Source organism: Melanotaenia boesemani, chromosome 13, assembly GCF_017639745.1.
Source record: "Melanotaenia boesemani isolate fMelBoe1 chromosome 13, fMelBoe1.pri, whole genome shotgun sequence".
Taxonomy (NCBI): Eukaryota; Metazoa; Chordata; class Actinopteri; order Atheriniformes; family Melanotaeniidae; genus Melanotaenia; species Melanotaenia boesemani.
In genome coordinates, this window is record NC_055694.1 from 2852582 (window position 1) to 2875858 (window position 23277).

The 23277-nt window shown below is 41.6% G+C and overlaps 1 protein-coding gene across 1 annotated transcript in view; it reads right to left on the minus strand.

Annotated features, from left to right (window-relative positions):
• The window catches only part of cables2b (Cdk5 and Abl enzyme substrate 2b), a 43728-nt gene extending 20923 nt beyond the window's left edge, over window positions 1-22805 (minus strand). Inside the window, exon 1 of the mRNA XM_042005168.1 lies at window positions 22188-22805. Within this exon, the coding sequence (XP_041861102.1) occupies window positions 22188-22792 (605 nt within the window). The 5' untranslated portion in view covers window positions 22793-22805. The remainder of the gene's footprint in view (window positions 1-22187) is intronic.
• Between the last annotated feature and the right edge of the window lie 472 nt (window positions 22806-23277).

The window sequence follows — 23277 nt, forward strand, 5'->3', positions numbered from 1 at the left end:
TGAAGTGTGCTTGATAAATACAGTCTGATTGATTGATTAATAGCACCGTCTCTCTTGCTGGATTTATGGATCAGCTGAGATGGAGGAAACTAGCAGTTCATGGTTCATTGGCACATATTTGCCTCAAAGTCTTGTTGTTGGCAGGACCTTCTCTAACACAGTAGCTGCTGGTGGTAGACAGGGTTTACACTTCAACTATGCAGGGGCGGGTCTAGAAAAGCTCTGATGGGGGCCAGGAGACCAGGAAAAGGGGGGCACAGATGAGATGTGCTTTTAGGTCTAAATTTTATAAAATATTGAACTGATTATTACAACTAAAGTTATCATCTAATGTAAAAAACAAAGAAAAACAAGCAGCCAGTGATGTATTTTACCAGCAGGTGTTTACTTTGGGTGATGCTGCTGTAGGACTTTTATCACTGCTGCACAAACACACTGCAACGATAAAAGGAAAAACCTATTTTTAGGCAGATTTTAGTTTTTATTTCATTAACCGAATGTTTACTGCTTTAATCCAGATGAGCATTGTAAAGTTTTTTCCTTGTCCAGAGAAGACGGACCCACTTGAGGAGGTATTGATTGATTTCTTTCTTTATTTTGAGCCACAGGAATTGTAAAACAAATATATTGTACATAAAAAGAGAATAAATTAAAATAAAATAACAATAATTATTATATTGTACAATATTATATATATATAATACCCGCTATGGGTAGAGAAAACAGTCTGAAATAAAGTAAACAGTTAAATGGTTGTGGCTAGTGACTGAAGAATAGATTAGCATGCAGCATTTAATATGGCAGCTCAGTACGTGTGTCTGAACGCCGCCTGCTGCACACACCTTTTTTTTTGGGGGGGGGGGGGGCTTTCACTGGGTCTCAATCTTACCGGTCTAATCCAAAAGGGCGGAGCTTGACACACTGCAATAAATATATGGTGTTTTTTCTCTTGTTTAAAGCCACAGAACAAGAAGTGACAACACAAACTGCTGCATGTTCACCATTCTCCTTTTTTGTGTCGCTTTATTTTTAGTTATAATTCAAGGAAGGTGTTGCTGCTATGATGTCATGCTTTTACGTAGCTAATGCATCTATCGCTATCCAGTTGATAGGCTGCCTACCAGGTAAGGAAAAAAAAACAATCACACATGAGCAAAAAACATCAGATCTGAGCCACTTTGCTGCAGTGAGAGCGTAGCTTTAGTTTCATACGGCTAAGGTGGTGCAGCAAGTTGCTCGTTAGCGTGACAACGTTTGCACTAAATAGTTGTTTGGTACGCTCAAACAACAGATTCAGCTGCTTTTGATCGGGTACAGCTTTTACTTGGATTATGTTCACCGCTGTGACAAAGCACCTACATGCCCAAACTCTGCTTCTCTAGTCAAGATGATGCAACATTCACAACATGTGACCAAACAGCAGAGTGTAATGAGGAAAAGTTATTTAAATGTTTGATATTCTGCACAGCCTTATGCTCAACCCCCCACTGCAGCTCATTCCCAGCGTTGTTTAGGCTGTTTATGCTGGGAGGTTAGTAGAGTCACTGATGCCTAATCTGTGCGTGTGTGTGTGTGTGTGTGTGTGTGTGTGTGTGCTTTGCAAAGGTCAGGTTGTGTTGCTGTGTTGACCTCATGGATTTAAACAACAGATCTCACCATGAAAGCAGGCCAAGGAGCTCAGCTCAATGACATCACAACAGTTACATAACAAATCTGACATCAGCACTTATTTTACACACACACACACACACACACACACACACACACACACACACACACACACACACACACGCGGATGTGAAACCGTTACTATTGCTTGTTCTTGTTCTGCTTGTTATTCTTGTCTCTGCAGTGACGATCACCATGCCACTGGCATATAACAAGTATGGAAAGTCAAGAGAGACTATTCGTCTTTGTCTTAATGTCACTAAATTAACTGCTTTTTTTTTAGAAATGTATTAATTACACACGGTTATTAATCTAGATCAGTGGTTCTCAACTTTTTTACATCATGCACCACCTCAGAAAACATCAGGTATGATTTATTTATTATTGTTGTGTGGTGGCAGATATTGTTGGGTCTATTTAAACCAGCTTTTGTTTGGGAAACTGTAAATGGGCAAAGTGATTTGGATCCAAGAAGTGGACTCGGTCCGCCTACAAACGCAGGTCTCTCTCTGATTCAAGCGAACCAAAGACAGGAAGTGGACTACAAAACAAAGTGCATTGTGGTTTCGGCGCACAGCATCATGGGTAAACACAAACAAAATAAACGCATGTGAGACGATAGGCGGCTTTAGAAACGTGAAAGGGCTAGGATCTGATGCAGCTCCATGTTTAGCTGTTCTGTGGTAGAGACGGAAGTTTCACCAGCAGATGAGCGAGTCCTCCTCGTTGGGTCTCGTCTCGGTGCAGTAGCAGAGAGTGGAACACGTTTTAAGGTCCGGTTCGTTTGAGCAGTGCAGTGTGAACGCAGTCTCTGCCCGGAAGAATGTTGCACCCAATCAGACCGAGTCTAGCAGACTATCCTGGTGTGAATGCACCCTTAAAGGTAACCCCCGAGTAAAGTCCTACCCACACACAGAAGACTGGATCTGTGCAGGAGCTAACAGAGCTAACTATGCTAATGTCTTATATTTATTAATAGATTTTTATTGTATTGTTTAGGTTGTTTTTTGTTTTTGTGGTGTTCTGAAAAAAGTTTCATTTGTAATTTGTAAACCAATCAAAAAGTAAACAGTGCATGTGAGATGTAACTGACGAGTATGTCCAACATCCAGTCTGATAGAAATCAATACATCCCCAGGCTGGTCAGAAGAAATACGCAACATAAACGTTCTTAAAAAGGACATTTCATACACACTTATACACTCACAGCCAAAGCAGATTTGAACCACAATCCTCTGCAGGAAAGCACGATGGTTACACAACTCTGAATACACACACACACACACACACACACACACACACACACACACACACACACACACACACACACACACACACACACACACACACACACACACACACACACACAGCATCTGTTACTGTTTTTCTATGGCTGACCTGCTGATTCCGCAGCACATGGACTTTAAATCGCTGTTATCTCTGCTGCTCACGGCCGACCTCTGCAATATGTTACAGAGAGCTCCTCTGTGTGTGTTGTATGCAGCTGTAACATCTGGGCTGTGCCGTGTTTTTCATCATTTGGAGGCTTTGCGGGGCATTTTGCCCTCTGCTGGTCACTCTACAACCCAGAGATCTCTTCTGAACACAATCAACACATTTCGCTCTGGATTTTCTGAGCCATAACTCGCAAAGGAAATTTATCTTTCTAACCTCTTCATCATGGCGCCTATTTGTTCTACCTCTGTCTAGAATGATATATCCAAAATAAATGAGGTAAGTCTTCACAACTATGAGGGTTGTATGTATAATCTTGGTCTCTTCAGAAAGACGTGAGATTACTACAGAAGTGTCTGAATCAAGTAACTTCACCTGGATCTTGATCTCTGCATGAAAAAACCCACCATATTTTGAGTAAAAATAACATTTGAATTATAATAACAGTAGTCCAATTTATGTAGTAAGTAGTAAAGCAATGTCTGATGAGTAAGTAGAAGCTAAAAAAGTGAACCTGAGCAGTTGTACAGATGTTTTAAACACCAAAATGTGGCCAAATGTGCCTTTTAACATTTTTCTCAAATACCAGACTGTTAAACTGATTATATTTCATGGATAAAAATAAATATGTCAGCAACCTATTAGTGGGTTTTCATGATTGACACCTCTTATCAACCAAACACAGTCCAGAGAATAAAGGGACAACACGGCGCACACTTCACTGTAAAACCCAGTTCATCTTTTTCTAAACAACCGGTTCCTTCACGATTAATTTCCAACTAAAGCAGAGTCACAGCAGAACACATTCGCTGAAGTTCTTTTTTAACTGGAACTTGACCAGAAAACAGCAAAGTTGAGACGAACTTTAAGGTTTTGTGAAGTGTTGGTTTGCTGCTCTTTAGCTGCCGGCTAATGCATGAGATGAGACGGACATCTTTGTCCTGAGTCTCTGCTTTCACACCTTGTTTGTGTGGTTTGCTTGAAGTGTGAAATTAGCTGGATTTTCTCTGTTTGTTTGTGGAGACGTGAATGTGCAAAACAAACTCTGATCCAGATCAAAGAAGTGAACTCTAGACCACCTACAAACGTCGGTCTTGCTTCATTTCAAGTGAACCAAATACAGGGATTGGACTACAAAGCAAAGGGCATTGTGGGTAATCCAACTGAAAAGAGCCCACAGAAATATGCTCAACCCAAGACCGCTGGATTTAAAGACGCACTGCAGAACTTTAGCAGATCTTCTTGGTATCACTGGTTAATTTAGGATCAATGCTTGGTTTCCTGCCACCTTTCTTCCATGCAGAGAGGATTTCTGACTGAAAGCCAGGAGCAAGGAGCCGCCGGGCTGCAACGTTCAGCGTGACAAACTTTCTATGATTATTAATTTATGGATGAAAATGAACAGCTGTTTGGGTTTATACAGTCCAAGCAGAAACCGATAAAAATCCCTGAAATATGCCATGAGCACCAGCAACACTCAGATGATGCTATGTGGGAATATTCTCAGCATTCCATCCATGGGAATGACATTGAACAGAATTCTGGGATGCTGTGGAAAGTTTCCATGGTGTGGGAATGGAAAGAGGTCACTGGCTGATGCCCCTGATGGATGATGATGATGATGATGGTTACAGTGGTAGCAGATACACTTCAGCCTCCAACCTTTAAAAGTCTGCTCAAATATAAAACCCAGTGTCAGTGTTTCATACCTGAAAGTGCTGAATCCTGCACAGTTAGAGCTACAGTAATGACAGCGGTTAGCTCCCAGTTAGGGCCCATGGTCCCGCTGGCAGACCATAAACACACCGGCCAGCGTGATTATCATCATCAAGTTCCTCAGCAGGAGTGAGACTGACACTTAACAGGGAGGCTTTATCACTGTAAACAATGATTTTCTCAGCTCTGAGGTTCCAGTCAGGAACATCATAAATATCCATCTGCTGCCAGTCATTCCCAGTCCGTCTAAATCCATCTCAGTATCTGAGCCCAGGATCTGCAGACTCATAACAACAGTCTGAGCAGCATCCCATTTCCATGAGAACCAGCCGGCTTCATGTCTCTGGGATGAAGTGGAAACTTCTCCTTCTGTGGGAACGGAAAACTCCAGCGTTATAATTCCCTTGCTGCTGAGGATGAGGATGATGATGGGAAGTATTTGTTTTCACATGAAGACATCTTGACCTTCATGCTGACCAATATCCTGAGGATAAGTGACCTTTAAACGTCTCATTATTCATAAATGATCAGTCAAAACAACCTCTGATATTTTCCTTTTGGGGTGCTGTCAGTAAACACACCATGCATATAGATGAAGAGTGGAAAACTCCGGAAGCAGACTCCTCCTCCATTTCTGAGCATGTCAAAGCAGAAAAGAAGAGATTTGTACTATTTTCTTGAACACTGAGCCCATTTACATAGAACCCAAAATCAGATATCTGGAAGTATTCAGATTACTTTAATAATCTGATCTGCATGCACCTCTGAAATCGTGTGATGGAGGTCCCTTTTAAATAATGTAAAAAAAAAAAAAGTTCTGAGCATTTAGACCTGAAGTATGAACTAGGGACGTCACGATTACTTGATTCCACGATTAATCCCACTATTAAACACCACAATTAATTCATTGTAAAGATTCCTCACCATGACCACTTTCCATTTAAGCTCATGTCTGAACCATGACGACAGACCAGCTCAACCTGCAGTTTTCAGGTTATATGTACACATCCTGCATCCACCTCTAGATGGAAGGCTGGAAAACAGCCGCGGTCCTCATAAATTAGGAGGATAAAAGGGTGTTTGGTGTTACTTTGAACAGCTGTAATTAAAATGTAAAGCCCTACAAGGACGGTCTGTGTAATTTTACATATTTATAATATTGGGTAATAATTAACACATAATAATCTAAACCCTTATTTCTTTGACAGTAGTCGTAAAATCTGGAATCATGACAATCCGAGTGCGAACATAGACTTTAAGTTCTCTAGAGCTAAAATAATAAAAGAGTTTCCATCTCCACAGACACACAACAGTTCGAGATTATAATAAAGAATTCAGGAGACAGAAAGCAAAAGGAAAAACAGAATCTGGAAAAAATAAGACTCCTTCTGGCTCGAGTAACTAGAGGAAGCAGGAAGGAGTTCAGCATTCTGCTGAAGGACTTTGTCCTCAGAAACATTTAGAGACCTGATTTTCCAAATGTCCCCAACACTCAGCTAAATACTGTAATAAATCACTAACAATCACATTATGATGAGGGTCAGTAACGTAGTATGATGTCATTTCTGTTAGTTGATCAGGTATTAGACTGAGCCGTGGGCCTGTGTATTTTAGGGATTTGTCATGTTATTTCTTCTGAGTCATGTGCAGCTCAGAAACTAATAATAGCTGCTGCTTAAAATAAACCAGAACAAACACCATGTCAGGACACTAGTCCCAAAATAACATGAAAAACAATGATGTTGGAGGTTTTCACTCCCTCATATCGACTTTTATTCATTTCTTTTTAATCTTTCTCACAGAAATTATGTTTATTTCTCGTGTCTCTACTTGTGCTTCAGTTTTCTTTTACTTGTGTTTAAAAAGAAAAAGAGTCTGAATTAAGAAGATTAGGTTTCCCGTTAATCATGAAGTGTTGCATGCTGGGATGGAACGTTCTCGTGTAAGGAAAGCTCTCCATTTACAGCCATTGGTGCCTGGTTGGATTTTTGTTTTGTTTGGCTAAAAATGGTGAGATCTAGTGGAGAAGGGAGGAGAGGAAAAAGAAAAAAAAGAAGATGGATGTTTCAGGGAATAAAAGGGTCCCATTACTGAATGAAGGATCTGCTAATTAGCCGTCCAGTATTGTGTCGACATCTGATGCATTCAGAATCCAAACCTTGTCTTGTGGCTAATAATTAAAGCAAACAAACATCACCTGTCTGGACGGGAACTTACAGAAGAATCAAACACAAAGCAAACATTTCTTCTCGTGTGTGTGCAGAGCGACTGATCAACTGCACCATCGGTGGCAGCGCTACAAAGCAAACGTCAGATTATCCAGGAAGTCTAAACAGCTGTAATCTTCTCATCTAAACCACCCTCACTACTTTCCATCGGTTTCTTCTCTCCCTCCCCAAAACATCTGCTTTCATCCCACCATCATTTGTGAAAAGCTTTACATGACTCAGAAATTTGCAGCTAGATTATAACTTTCTTATAACGCTTCTTTTCTGACATTTTCCACTAAGTGAGCATAAATCCTGAAGATGAAACTCCAGGAAAACTAAAAGGAAAACTTTAATGTTTCCTGCTGTCTCCTGATTCATCCACAAGCATCCTGATGATGGATGAGCTGACAGCAGTTTCCTCCCTACATGCAGGACTACTTCCACTGATCAGAGGCAGATCGGTTAATGTGCATTAGAAACGTGTAAAATCACCTCTGGCTGGCTGGTGGCCGGCAGTGGTTTAAACTGCAGGGCTCCAGAATAACTTTTCCTACAAGGAGCACAGCGGCCCCTAACTTACACTTTTAGGAGCAGAAAATGTCGGGCGCACACTGAAATCACCTTGTAAAGCAAATATTCACATTTCCTCTCATTTTCACTGTGTTAGTGATAAAAACTTGAACAATAAATTCAGAAATGACAATATTTACAATTCACATTTTATTGTGCAGCAGCTGACATAACATAAAAAAAATCTTACTGGCTGCACTAACACAAAACAAGCAGACATAGAACTTGTCAAATCAAATCAGATTTGATTTTCACTTTGTAGTTGAAGCGGTCCCCATCTTCCGCCACAGGGCATGGTATGACTGCTCCACTTGTCAGCCTGGTACATATAGTTGTAATGGATGCTGCCATAGAGGGATGTCGTGGGAAAGGCAAAAATGGATAAAAGACAACCTAAAATGTTTAGAACAGCATAATAAATAAATAAAATAAAATAATTCTGTCAATATTTTCTTTATTTTTCAGTTTAGTTTTTTAAGTGTATTTTGTTTTTTAATTATGAGTCTGAAACATCACACCACTTTCAACTTTAAGTATTTTTGTCCACACTCTTCATTAACAGACGTTACTGTGACGGTAAACCAGCAGGATCCTCCAGCAGCAGCTTTGTACGTTTCATTTTCAGCCTGGTCATGAAACAGAGCTGAACGTCGTCTGAATGCAGCTGCTGCGAGAAGATCAAGCCTCGTATGAGAGGGTCTGCACAGCACCGCTCCTCATTGGGAAGATAAACTCCCTTCATTCACATCAGTCTGCAAAAGTCTCCAATAATACCAAAAAAAGTCGCTAGATTTGTCACTAGTTGCTTTAAAAAAAAAAGCCGCTAGAGGGGTCTAAAAAACTCGCTAAATATAGCGACAAAGTCGCTAAGTTGGCAACACTGAGGAATAATAAATTTCCCCAAGACCCGCCTCTTTTCACACATAAGCCAATCACAGTGCTCGCTTGTCCCCGCTCACACACACATTGGCTGTCGTCATCTTCGTTGGTGTTCGTCTCCTTTTCTTGTATTGAAGTTAGTCTGAGTTAGTGATGCGAAGTTCGACTCTTTTCACTAACCCAGGTCTTTTACTCTCGAACAGTAAAGTGAACGAATCTTGAACGAATCATGTCGTTCATTTTTACAGCAGGTGGCGTTGTAAAAAAGTCCGCGATTCTCAAGCAGTAAATACTGAAGGCAACAAAACTACTGGTAATGCCACAAGCAATTCAAACCATGTGAAAATGTAGGGAAGCAAATACACACCACAATAAAGTGATTTGTGTCCTACATCCTCCCTGCCATTGTTTAACGGCGCAACAGTGACTCGGTAGCTATCACGTGACAAATGAACAAGAGACCGAGCCGAGAGCGAACGTACTGCTGAGCTTGATACAGCTTGAGCTGTGAACGAACGAAGGAAGACCGAGAGAAGCACTAGAGAGACCAATCCGAGAGCGAACAAACTGCTCGCCAAACAGCCTGAATGATGAACGAGACCGAGAACGAGAACGAGACCGTGCAGCCCGACTTGCTGCTCGCCACACAGCCTGAGCAGCCTGGCTGTCACGTGACAACAGAACGAGGACCTGAGGACGGACCTGAGCAAGTCCTGAACGAATCATTTCTGTTTCCTGTCCTGACCTACTGACTGAGTTTATGCAGCTGCCTGCCATGTGGCGAGAAGAGGTACCGCATGAAAATGAACGAATCGCTCACTGAGAGGACCCGTTACTCCCGAGTCATATAAAGGATTAGTTCATACTGAACGAATCGTTCGTGACCGACACATCACTAGTCTGAGTCATTACTGTGAACTACTAGGCTGAAGAGGGGAGCAGACGTTTGTTAGCGACTAAATAAATTCACTTATAACTACTACAGGAAAAAGACCGGCAAATGTTTTGGTCGCCATTGCACGATTAGATGAAACATTCACTCGCACTGTCTTGCATTTTAGTCGCAAAATGCGACCATTTGGTCGCAGTCTGGAGCCCTGAACTGTATCCTGGACCGACCTGGGATTGAAGTGAGAGGCGGAAATCAGACTGGTAGAACATTATTCTGCTTACTTGGGGCATCAAAACCCATTCGGTTTTATGTTATAAAAATAGTTTTGAACATTTCTTTTCAATCCGAGTAGAAAACAGCATCTGTCTAGGTTAGAAACCATAGACGGTATATAAAAGATGGGCGGAGCCTTCATGACGTCACCTGTAGGTTTCTGAAAAGCAAAAGTGAAGATCGTTGGGCGTTCCCACCATTGCCATCTTGGTAGCGTCAAGCGTGTCCTTAGTCCTGGAAAATCCAAAACTGGGCAAAGAGGTGGAGCTGAGAGGGGGACTGTGAACGTGGGGGTGGATGATCGACACCCATCAAACTCCGAGCTGCCTGTAGGTAAAAGCTAACCGAGCTAACCCCGAGCAATGGTTGCTAACCAGCTAATGGAGGTAGGCGAGCTAAAAACCACGGCTATGTTGCACTCGCCCTTCTTTCCGTGGATACTGGATACCTGTCAATCAAAAGACCACGCCCCTAATTATGCAGCATTTCAAGATTAAACAACATCCAAACATATGAGTTAGAAAAGAATTCACCCCCCTCACAGTTGTCATGAAGGTAAACTTGACCTTTTATTCCTAAAATAGATTTTTTAAACATGTTTGTTTCTGCTGTGAAGTTGGTCTTTTTAACATGGGAGTCTATGGGGATTTGCTATATTTTGGAGCCCCTAGTGGATGATGGGGGAACTGCAATTTTTTTGCACTTTCACATAGGCTTCACATTTTAAAGGCGGCAGAAACGCTGCTGTTTGGCACATAAATAACACTGGAACAGTGAATTAAATACGCTTTCTTCTAAAGACCATTGCACTCTGACGACTAAAAGGCACCACCCTCCGCTGAGTGTGAATGTTTGAACAGCAAAACCATCAGCCATGATCAGGTTTAGCGGATGCTGCTTGTTATTACACACCTCGTCAAACCCGAGTCAGGCACAATCACAAAGCTGCAAATGACACTTTGGCATCTAATGTCAATATTATATTAGATAAACTTTCGCATCATTTAACTCAGATACTGAACATTTATCTTTACATTGTGGTGAAACATATGGGATGTTTTTCCAGCTTTCTCTGCAACTTCTGACATCAGGTTTTACAGCCTGGTGAGCAGTCTTCCACAAGGATACCTCTTTTTCTAACCAAAGAACTGGGACATGGATGACCTAATCTTTTTGTTTGGATGGAATAACTCTTCCCCTGCCATAGTTTTCCACTCCAACACGGAACCATTATAAAGAAACATAAGCAGCAACACGGATGTTGTTTAACTTTGTTTTTGTTCGAAGCACATGTTGTTCTGATCTGCAGTTTATAGTTTAATACCACCTTTTTTTTTTCTCTTTAGACCACTGAGTCGAACAGTTTTGTAAGCCACTGTACAGAAGGACACACTCATACTGGCTTAAATCCCCTCACACAGCTACAAGCACAGCTTATGTTTAAATCCCTCCTCCTGAGCCACGCTTGTTGTTGGTTTCATCATGATGTGATTGGTTTGACTAATTAATTAAACCAGAATGAGACATTAGCTACGTTTACAGAAATATTTAATCTTTCTGATCCGATTAAATCGATCTGATCAGAGATTCCAGCTGACATGTTTAACATGATGGAAAGATTTATGACTGTAATGCTTTTAACGTGCATCATAAGGACTTTCTGCACATCAACAGACCTGCTGAGATCGATCAGATCCAGATTCTAAAGAAACGTGAACTCAGAAACGAGTGGTTCAGTAAACACCGCCGTCCTGCTCTCAGATCATGTGAGAGGCTTTTCAGATATTCTCTTCTAGCATGCGCACAAAGCTTTAACACCCGCTCCCAAACACACACACACACACACACACACAATTCTATCTATCCTCTGCACACAAACATATGGCCTGACTAAGCAACAGTCAAAGATTTCATTTCTTACTGTCGAAAACTTCTTTCAACACACACAGACATGTCTACATGTCTGGCAGAGTAACACAACAGACCAGCCGTACCACAAGGTTAAAGCAGGACTAACACATACGTGCATCTTTTTAGACACACATAATAATAATGCTGTTATCATGGATCATTGTGGATTTACCAGATAGAGTCTCTATATAAAACTACATTTAGTGGCTGGATTGTAAACCTCCTGGACGGGATAGAAATGCCTGAAAAACTTCCATACATCAGCTACAGGGCAGCTATCCATCACATTTTACCCCGCAGAGCTACACACCACCGCTCCTGAGACGCTGGTGATGGTAGAAGAGCTCTAGAGGAGATCTAGGAGGTCTAGTGGAGGGTTAAATTAACATGTGATATATATATATATATATATATATATATATATATATATATATATATTAGGGCTGGGCGATATGGCCTAAAAATAAAATCTCCGATTTTTTATAACCAAATCCGATTTCCGATTTTAATCGATTTTTTTTCCTTTTCTTTTACAAAACATAAATAAACTTATTAAAAACGTTCATTTGTTTATATAGATGAATGCTAGCAAAAATAAAGCATATAATGTCATAGTTCTTCCACCATATAAACGACTTCATATCTTACATTGAAATATGCGACACATTGCATCCATTGATCTCCTTTCATCTGGATCCTTATCATACAGGATCCACTGCAGGAATAATTCCCCTGATGAAGGTTGTCTCTTAACTAGGGTTTGTGGGTTAAGTTGATTTCTGCATCTCATAGAGAGCAGCATTTCTCACCGCAGTTATACGCACAGCTAAATCCCAGGAGTGAGTGAAGGGTTACTTTAATCAAAATCTGTCACACAAACACCGTTCTGGTGTGGAGGGAGGGCTAAGTCTGCTGCTAACTAACTATGGAAAAAAATCCAGATTTTCAAAAAAAAAATAATCTCCAGAAATGGAAAATTCGATTTATCGATTTTATCGATTAATCGCCCAGCCCTAATATATATATATATATAAAATCAATTGTTGGCTCCTAAATTAAAAGTAGTAACGATATGACATCAGCAAACAGCGAATCATCATCCACTGAACTGTAATTAAACATTATATATTGTTTTTGATAGTTATTATTACTTTAAAATGTTTCTTTTGTTATTATAACTGCATAGCTCCATTAGAGACATGTAAAGGTGATTTTATATATAACCGGAGTAATTCATTAGAATAGTTTATTGTATGGTACTGTCCAGTGTTTAATAATGAATGTGAATGTGGTATATATAATAGCTGGTATTATTATGATTCATTAGGGTATTTTCTGGTTTCATTTCCTTTTGTTTTGCCTCTCTTTCCAAACACACTCTTGAATCAACCCATGACAGATACTGAAATTAGTGTGGTTTTGAAATGAATCAAGAAATCCTCTATGAAAATAGATAAGAATCAGAATCTAATAAAAGAATAAAGATTGTCTCTCTGACTCCTGTTAATCCATCACTGCTACATATGAATGTAAAGGCAGACAGAACAATTCAATTTGTTTCCCTAACAGTCTCCATCTCCACATGTTGCATAACGTGTTGTCTGGGATGCAAATGATTTTCTTTATCAGGTCCACCTGTTAGCACATATCTAACATCCAACCACACGGCTGTAGGTGGAGAATGGGTAGAGTGGATGGAGACAGGAAGTCCAATCAGCACTAGTGCCAACCAAGGTCTGCAGAACAGAATCTCTGAATACACAACATGTCCAACCTGGAAGCCGATGGGCTCCAGCAGCAGAAGACACACCGGGTGCCTCCTGTCAGCTAAGAACAGGAAACTGAGGCTACGATTCACACACACTCACCAACACTGGACAATAGAAGATGGAGAAACGTTGCTGGTCTGATGAGTCTCCATTTCAGCTCCACATTCAGATGCTAGGCTCAGAATCTGCTGGAAACATCATGAAAACATGGATCCATCCTGCCTTGGATCAAGGTTGCATAGTTTAAACACCACAGCCTCCTCGAGCATCGCTGCTGACCGTGTCTCTCCGGCTCTGTTAGTCTGTTTTTATCTCAAAGATTATTATCTGTACCAGTGTTTTATGATTACCTGATTATGAAGATCAAGGTGTAATGGAACCATTAAAGTCTATGTTTGGGGTATCTTTGGCAGCTGAGCTGTAATAATGTAATCTGCAGAGAGGCAGCAAATGTCTTTTTAGAGCTGATTTAAAGAGGAGAAAGTCTGCAGACTGGATTGTACTGATAAGTCTGGTTGGTGTACTCCTCCCAGTCTTATCTTAAACAGGGACATTTGGACCAGCTCATATTTACAGTGTTATATCAAAGTGTCTTTTTAACAGTGTCGTTTTTCTTATTATTTATTTTGCAAAACATTTCATTTGGATTAATTTTGTTCATCAGTTGCTCTCTTGTTAAGAAGTGTGTGGTTTACTACAGCCTGACACAGTAATGACCATAAATCACAATAATGATCCTGTAAACTGGTTTAGTGTCAGAAAATATCCAATACTAATCTGATATCAGAGTTTTGGTATTCTTTTATTTATATATAAATTTTGGCCAAATTCTATCCTGGGTTTTGACTAATTAATAAAAGAAAAAAAACACTTAAAAGGTAAAAGTCATTCAGGTTTAGCTACATGGTGACGCACCTCACCCTAGTTATTAGAAAGTATCAGTGCTGGTATCAGCAATACTGGCCCTGTCTTTACTTGGTTTTTACTTAGTTTTACTTTTATTAATGCCAGTTGGGAGATTCTCCGCTTTTAACCCGTCTAAGTTACACCAGAAGCAGTGCGTGGATCCCAGACTAGGGACTTGAACCTGGGTCCTCCAGACCCAAGCCCACCTCTGGACTGAGACTAAAAGTATTGCGCAGCACTACTAAGTGTGCCACATCAGAGCTCAGAAACACGTTAACCTAGTGAACCACTGACGGAGGAAGTAGCATGAAAACACACGAGGAGCTTTGTGAAGATATGCTGTCAATCGGAAGCGAAGGGTCAACATGGAGGCTGCAGGAGGAAAGTATGAGTGTGGTTTTCTTGGTCTGGTGTAGGAGGTGGAAAGGAGTGAAGTTCACAGGGAAAACACACACACCTAAACATACAGATGATGTCATTCTGATTTCATCCGTTCTTGTTTGTTCTTACAGTGCAGGCATGTGTGTGTGTTACTGTGGTCTGGGTGTGTCTAACTCAACTAATCAGTTGAATCTGATAAGTTCAGCGCCGCAGGCAACAAATTTAGCAGCAAAGCAGCACGCCAACACTCAGCTGTGCTCTGGTGTGTGTGCTGGGAGGGGGACTGAAACCAAGCAGCCAGACATCGAGTTGACAGCTGTTTTTAAAATTCATCATCTGGCTGGTAAATAAAAACAAACTATGAAGATCTTTAGTTTACGTTGTAAATGTTAAACTGCGGGTATGAGACCGAGTCAGAACTCGGGCCTGTGGTCATGTAGACACGGTGAAGATGACTTCCTGAAGTTCAAACTGAGCATCAGAATGAGGAAGAAAGGGGATTTAAGTGAGTCTGAACGTGACATGGTATTACTGATGCAGCTTTTGTTTCCGGTTACTACCGGACTACGACTTCTTTCTGAGAGACAACGTTTGATGTGAAAACCAAAGAAGAAAACTGGCTCATCTGCTGGTTAGTGCAGACAGACTTTCAGGGCAAACGAAGTCCCCCACAGAAGCTGAAGCATTTCCACATGCTAGCTTTTAATGCAGAGGTATTGGCTGGACATCACACTCAGCCATCATGTCTGTTATTTGCACATCACAAAACAAGCCAAGAAAAAACAAGAAAAAAATATTTTAAGATTTGTACACTGATTCCGAATCATCCCAGCAGAAGACACACCGGGTGCCTCCTGCCAGCTAAGAACAGGAAACTGAGGCTACAGTTCACACACACTCACCAACACTGGACAATAGAAGATGGAGAAACGTTGCTGCTTCGACAAATCTGCAGCAACTGTGTGATGCTGTCATGACAATATGGAGGAAAAGTCTGAGGAATGTTTTCAATAGTGTTCAATCTAGCACACCAAGAATTAAGGCAGCTCTGGAGGAAAAAGGTGTCCAACTTGGTACTAGAAGGTGGACCCTAAGTGGCCAGCGAGGGTATTTGCAGGTATCTAAACTGTAGTAGAAGGTGGAGCCTCCCCATTAAAACTTTGCTCATGTAAACAGTGTTTAGGCCTGTTGGAACAAGCAGTAAGTCATTTAATTAGGCTGCGTATGGCAGGTTTCACTATGGAGGACCTCGACTGAACGCTCTCGTTTCTTGCGGTGTGATCTCTCTCGACAGCAGCATGTTGCAGCACGAGGCCGTGGTGAACCACTTTTTTTCTTTTTTTTTTCAATAAAATGGTACTAACTGGCAGTTTTACCGGTGTCCCTGTCTGAGCCCCACGTTTAATTTTTAAATATATTTTTTGAAGATCAATTTTGTTTACAGAACAGAGACTTTATTTTCAGTCATAGTTACTGTTTTTGGTTGTTTGGTTTTCATTCGTCGTTAATGAGACAGAGTCCGTTCTATTATTGTTTTTGTTTTATTTAAAATTTCTTCCAGTTCCAGTGTAAATGTTCTTTAGAAATTAAAGTTTATTGATCTTTGAAAGGACGTACTTGCATTATTATGGCATTGTCATTATATTTGTTGAAAATGGTCTCAAAATGGCAATGTTATTGCTTTGCGCAATATTATCGTTTATCACGATAATTTCTGAGAAAATGAATCACACAGCAAAATTTGTTTTGGTTTCTAAAGTAGTTTTGTGGTTCTGACTGAATGTGGTGCTTTCTTTCTTAGTCCCCTTCAGTCTGACGGCCAGTTATAGCTCTTACGTCCTCCATTAATCCTGTGTTACAGGTAAAGTAAGTTAGGTAATAAAGCAGGGTGATGCTGTTCAGCTGGATAACAAGGCTGAACTGGAAATGTGTCTACAAGCAGGGACGGAGCAGAGCATTTTCTAATGAAGGTTACTCAATATTTGCACCAAGGTGTTGCATATCTTCTGTCAGTCTGCTTTTATAGTACGTGATGTAATCAGCTATGTGACTATACTTGGGTTATGCTGGTCATCCGTCTCCGTGATGCTGCTCTACGTATGTTTACAACTGATTTATGTTGTGTTTCATTTCCCACACTCACTTATCCTCCCTCCCACAGCCGTGAGAGGGAGGAAGCTGCAGGTCAGAGAGGACAGAGTAACTGGGAGAAAGTTTCCTCCTCAATGTCTCAAACTTGTCTCTGTGACGAGGTTCAGCGCTTTAATTAGACGAGGTGTTTAAATTAAACATCATGTGACAGCTACACTCAGCTGTGAAGTCACGTCTTCATCCTCATCACGGACCAATTTTCCATTAATGACTGAAACGTTGAGAAATGTCCTGATGAAGTTAATAAAGACTGTTTTATTGAGGGGAGTCGCTCTAAATCTTCTTAAGGTTCAGATCTCAGATGACGTGTTGATGTTAAGAAAACCTACAAAGAATATTGGATCCATTTTAAGCCGTAACTTCTTCTTTTCCTTTAGGGGTCGCCACAGCGAATCATCTTTTTCCATCTTTCCCTATCCTCTGCTTCCTCTTCTCTCACACCAACTACCTTCATGTCTTCCCCCACAACATCCATAAAGCTCCTCTGGTCTTCCTCTAGACCTCCTGCCTGGCAATTCCAACCTCAGCATCCTTCTACCGATATATTCACCATCCCTCCTCAGCACATGTCCAAACCATCTCAGTCTGGTCTCTCTGGCTTTTTCTCCAAAACATCTAATATGTGCTGTCCCTCTGATGGACTCATTCCTGATCCTATCCATCCTCATCACTCCTAAAGAGAACCTCAACATTTTAGTTTCTGCAACCTCCAGCTCTGCGTCCTGTCTTTTCTTTAGTGCTACTGTTTCTAAACCATATAGCATCGCTGGCCTCACCACAGATTTGTACACCTTTCCTTTCATTCTAGGTGATACTCTTATCACTCACACCTGACACTTTCCTCCACCTGTTCCAACCTGCTTGTACTCGCTTCTTCACCTCTTTTCCACACTCTCCATTGCTATGAACTGTTGATCCTAAGCACTTAAAATCATCCACCTTTTTTTATCTCTACTCCCTTTAACTTCACTGTTCCACTCGGTTCCCTCTCAGTCACACACATGTTTTCTGTCTTCGGCTAACCTTCATTCCTCTCCCTTCCAGGGCATACCTCCACCTCTCCAGCTTTTCCTCCACCTGCTCTCACCACAGATCACAATGTCATCTGCAAACATCATAGTCCATGGGGATTCCTGTCTAACCTCATCTGCCAGTCTGTCCATCACCACATCAGCCGTGACATCACTGGAAAAGATATGCCCCAAAAACAATATCATGGTGAGCCGGCAAAAGAACTCGAGTTTGGGAGCATTTTACAAAAATTCAGCTGAAGCATGTGCTATGCTAAATCTACAAGGTAAAACTTGCCTTCCACGGCAGTACGATGGCGATGAACGAGCATCTTAAAAGAAAGCATGTTGTGGCTGATGCAGTTTCTGATGAAGCGGTACGGTCGTCTCAGTAAGCTAATTGGCTAGTTAGCTGCTAACATTAAAGTGGACATATCATGCTTTTAAATCCTTCCTTTTCACATAACAAAATAGTAGAGTGTAATGTGGCAAAATAAATAGGTAAATAAAAATATCACTGTTTTTGTGATCATTCAGAGCTGAAATCTGAATCAAAATTCGACATGATGCCCAGCCCTAGCCCTCATGCAGCGCTGCATTAAAAGCAGACATGGTTCTCTACTGGAAACCACTGCAAAGACTCAGGAAGACTTCCAGAAACCTGTCTGAGAACACAGTTCCCCCTGAAATCCACAAATACAGGTTACAGCTCTGTCATGCAAATAAGAAGCCAGATGTGAACAGCCTGCATCTCTGATGGGATGGGGCTGCATTAGTGTCTATGGCGTGGGCAGCTTCCACATCTGTGAAGCTCCATCAATGCTGAAAAGTACATGGAGGTTTTAGAGCAACATCTGCTCCCATCCAGACAACGTCTCTTTCAGGGAAGGCCTTGCAGATTTCAGCAAGACGATGCTGAACCACATCCTGCATCCATCACAGCAGCATGGCTTCAAAAGAAGAAATCTCTAATGATAAGACTCGGCTCCAGGCTCTACAAAATACAAATACAGTCCACAAAATGACGGCCTTATTCATTTTTCACATTTCAGATGCATGTTAAGGCCTAATTATCCCTCCTCGAGTGTTTATAGACCTTTCCTAAACTAATGTAGACCTTTCCTAAACTATAATGAACATTTTCAACATTCTCACACACGTTATACACTCTGAAAAACCTACATATAATTAACAACGTGAATTTCCTAATAATTACTCACCCTGTAAAATAAATTACAGCTTCTCTGCCAGCGCTGCGTCCCACCCTCGTCTGCAACGCCATTTTTCACACAAGGCCCGGTTGTTGCTGTCTTTTTCAGAGTGAAGAACACGGTTATGGGAAGTTGCTGACGCTCCTTTTTTCTGACTTTTCTTACACACCAATGTGCCACTTTCGACCCAATCAAGAAACAAAGCAGTGGGCTGATTCCTACAGTAAAATTTGGACACAGAATGGTTGAAACAGGATTTACATAAACTTAAATATGCAATGCTGCATACAAAAAAAAAAAAAATCAGCGAAACCTCAGAAGATGAACCACGATATGGCGAGGTACCACTGTATTTAAAAACACATGAAAGAAAGTCAAACTCAGGTGAGAAGAAGATGTTTTCCTGGAATTCTGACATCTCCTGGACATCTGCAGACTGAGAAGCAGCTACAGTAACAGCTCCATGCCCTGCAGTTCAATCAGCTACACCTCAGTGACTCTATGTTTAGTCAGCGGGATAATAAAGTGTTAAGCCAGCTGGCAGGACTTCACACACAGATCCTTTACTCCGATACTCCGAGATGAAAAACAGAGTCTGACTGCTACTTCCATCCAGTGAAGGCCAACTTCATCCAGCAAGCAAGCGAAGGAAGCTTCATTTCACACCAGTCTCCACAGAAAACAACATTCACACATTCAGCAGCTACAGGTTTTACCCAGGACCCAGTTTTAATTTCACCTTGTTATTCAGACTTTTAAAAGAGGCTCCTAACTCAAAGGATGAACCAGTGTGTTGGTGTATGACCAAAAATGGTCTCCATGGAAACGTAGTTGTCAAGAAATCCTCTCCAGAACCCGGACCTCAGCGGGTCTGATGGAGAGATGGACCCTCCCACTGTTCCGTTACTAAAAAGAAAATATAAATGTAGAACTGACATTTAGTTTCTTCATTTTCTGTTCCTACTATGATGCAGACCTGTTAGATCTGCTAACTGGTTTTAGCTGTTCCCAGGTTACAGTTAGCTAACCATGGGATCTTATCTTTGCAGCAGCAGCTACAAACCTTTGGAAAAACCAATCAAAAAGTCAAGAAAATGCTTCATTTGGTTGTGAATGTGCCATCAAAATAAAATAAAATTTTATTTAAATTTGAGGTTTGCATGTTTTTGTAAGTGAACCTGCTTCCTGCTTTCCTGGAAAAATATATAGAGATTAAACATTAATTTAGGAATTCTATATACACAGTTCATGCATCTCAGCTTGACAAGCGGAGCGGCGTAACGGAGTGTGGTGGCTGGTTTCTGCTGTGACTGATTAACCATCATCCGCGGGTCGTTTCTCAGGGCTTGGTGGAATTAGATGGAAAGAGGCTGAGCAGTGTTTGTGGCTGACATTCTGGGGTTTGACACTCTGCCAACACCATGACGAAGCCGGTCCATCCATCAGCACTCAAACCGGCACTGCCAGATGAGTTTGTTTCATAAACACACACAAGCACTTTCTGTCACAGTAATCACATAATTCCTATTAGGACATCAACTTTTTTCCCTCTCTCTATCTTTCTTCTCATCTAGCATCCGTCTCTGTTTACAAGGGTTTTTTTCAGCGGTGCAAACCCAAACATATCCTGAGATCTGGCAGCAAACAGCTGGCTTGCAATGGACGGAGGGCGGGGACAGGGTACCACAGAAAACAGCTTGGCTTCATGTCTGTTAGTGGTTTTTAACCAGTCCCGGGTTTGCTTCCTGTACACAAAACCAACCAAGCAGCCTGCTTCTCCAGCTGGCTGTTAAAAAGAAAAAAAAAGACGATGCTTTTCATAAGATGCAAATGCAGCTCAAGTCATGTAAAACCAGCCGAAAATGAAGCAACTGCAGGGTTCATTGCTTTATATGCAGTTTTTGTGTGTTTTGAGGTTGTTTTTGCTGACAGGAGATATCACACTTTCAGAGATAAGGTTTGGTCTAAACTTGCTCAGATATCTGATGCCAAAACAACTAAATATACTTAAGTTCACACAAGCAACTTTGGTAAGTGTCTGTTAACCCTTAAAACTCCTCTAGATCTCCAGCGCCCCGAGCGCTATCACTTATATCATCAATGTCTCAGAAGAAGCAGTGTGTAGCTCTGTGGGGTGAACTTTGATGGATAGCTACCCTTTAGCTGATCTACGCAAGCTTTCCAAAGATTTCTGTCCTGAGGTTTACAATCCAGTTGTATTCAGAGACTCTATCTGGTAAATCCACAATGATCCATGATAACAGCATTATTTATCACATTTCACCATAAAAACATCACCATCACTCCTATGTTGCTAAGAGACCTCTATTTAGACCTGGACATGATGATGAAGCCACTTCCTGTCAGACTTTCCACCAATCAGAGAGCTTAGATTGACGGTAACGTCCAATCAGGAGCAGCCAAAGATCAACCAGTGAGCAGAAAGTTCTATGTGTGTGTGAAAAGAAGAAAAATAATGCTCCTCTATGGCTGGAATAAAGCCAAGAAGACGTTTCTGATGCACGGTGGCGCCACAAAGCAGCTGAGCTGGAGTTGGTTTAGTGAGGATAGCAGGTAAATAGTAGCAGGAATAACTGGAAATGAGGAAAAAGTGGAAACATGGAAATAGTTTCTGTTGTGTGTTTGTTTCAGTAACAATATTTTTCCTCCTGAAAGCCAAGACTTGAGAGAACGATGAGATGAGAAAAGGTTTGGTCACTGTTGATCTGTGTGTTATTTCTACAAAGTTCTGTTAGTAATAAATTATGCTTTCTTCTTCTGGTCGACCTTTATGCTGCTACATCTATTCATACATTCATTTTACATCATTTTACCTCCCAGTCTGACAGCTGAGAAACATCATGTCTGATGCTGACTGGGATTAAAGGGCTTCATAATATGCATGGATTTTTACAGTGTTTTGTTTATTTATTAATGGCAACAGATTGCTTTGAGTTTTCAGGGTTAAACAGTCATTCGGTAGTTTTTTTAAACTTATAACGAGTCAAAAAAAAAGCCTAAAATAAACAATAATTGGTCACGTAACTCTTAAGATCCTCAGAACCAGCCCAGCTTCCAGCTTTCTACCCATGAACAAGTACTAAGATCCAGCGACCTTCTCCTGTCAGGACCACCGGTCCCACACGTGCTCACGGTTACCACAGCCACGGCGGGGTTTGTCTCACCTGTGTCGCGTCTCTGAGGACACGGAGTTACAGCTCTGAACCGACAGCAGCGTGGAGGACTTCCGTGGTCCCAGCGGCGACGGTAGCAGGCTGGTGTTGGACGAGGACGGTGACAGCAGGTTACAGTTACCCGGTGAGGGGAAAGAGCCTCGGCGACAACTCAGTAATACCTCCGCGCTCCCCACATCGTTGAACCCCGTGTCGGACGGAAGGACGAGAATAGGCGGTACGGTGAACCCAGCCTTCGATGCTGGGGTGGGAATAACGTTCCCGCAGCTCACCGACGGTGATAAACTGGAGAATGTCCCGTAGCTGTTAATGTGTCCGGGCTCCGGGCAAAGCTCTGGCGCTGCTGCCGCCGCAAAGCCGGAGTTGGCTCCCTCAAAGTCGGTCTCTTTGTGGTGGCGGATTCCTCCGTTCTCGGTTGTGCTGCTCTGGACCGGCCGTCCGTCCAGGGAAATGTTGCTGAGGAACAAAAGAGCAGCTTGTCTCCGGCGAGAGTTTTCCCGGTTCCTCCGGTTGCATTCCAGGTTTCCGAGTGGTTTTTTGCCGCTAACGGCGACCGTTAACACAGCGCTCTGCTGTCCGCAGGCAGCAGCCGCCATGGTTCCCGTCCCACTGAGGAAGTCAACTGGGGGATCAGCTCGCGACTTCTGTTAAATCCCTTTTACCCGGCGCGAGACCGCTTTACGCCCCTCTGCGCTCTCATTGGTCCAACATGGACTACGTAATGACGTTTGCAGGCAGAGCACGTTGTAAACAGTGCTGAGGAGATCGATAATTGAATCTGCGATATTACGAAATTAAATTAAATTAAATTAAATTAAATTAAATTAAATTAAATTAAATTAAATTAAAAAGTAGTTGTGCTTTTTAACCGTAACATACAAAAAAGAATTGCTTTTTTTTAATTAAAAGAAAAAGTTTCAGTTTCTTGGACATTTGCTCAGGTGTCTGCAGCTCTGATTGGCTGTGGCCCTCTGTGGATGTTTTCTGTATTGATCTTTGCAGTGACACCAAGGCTCACCTGAGTGAACCTGGCTGGTTTAGTGGGATTTCTTGCATAGTAGCTTGCTAAATATAACCTGCA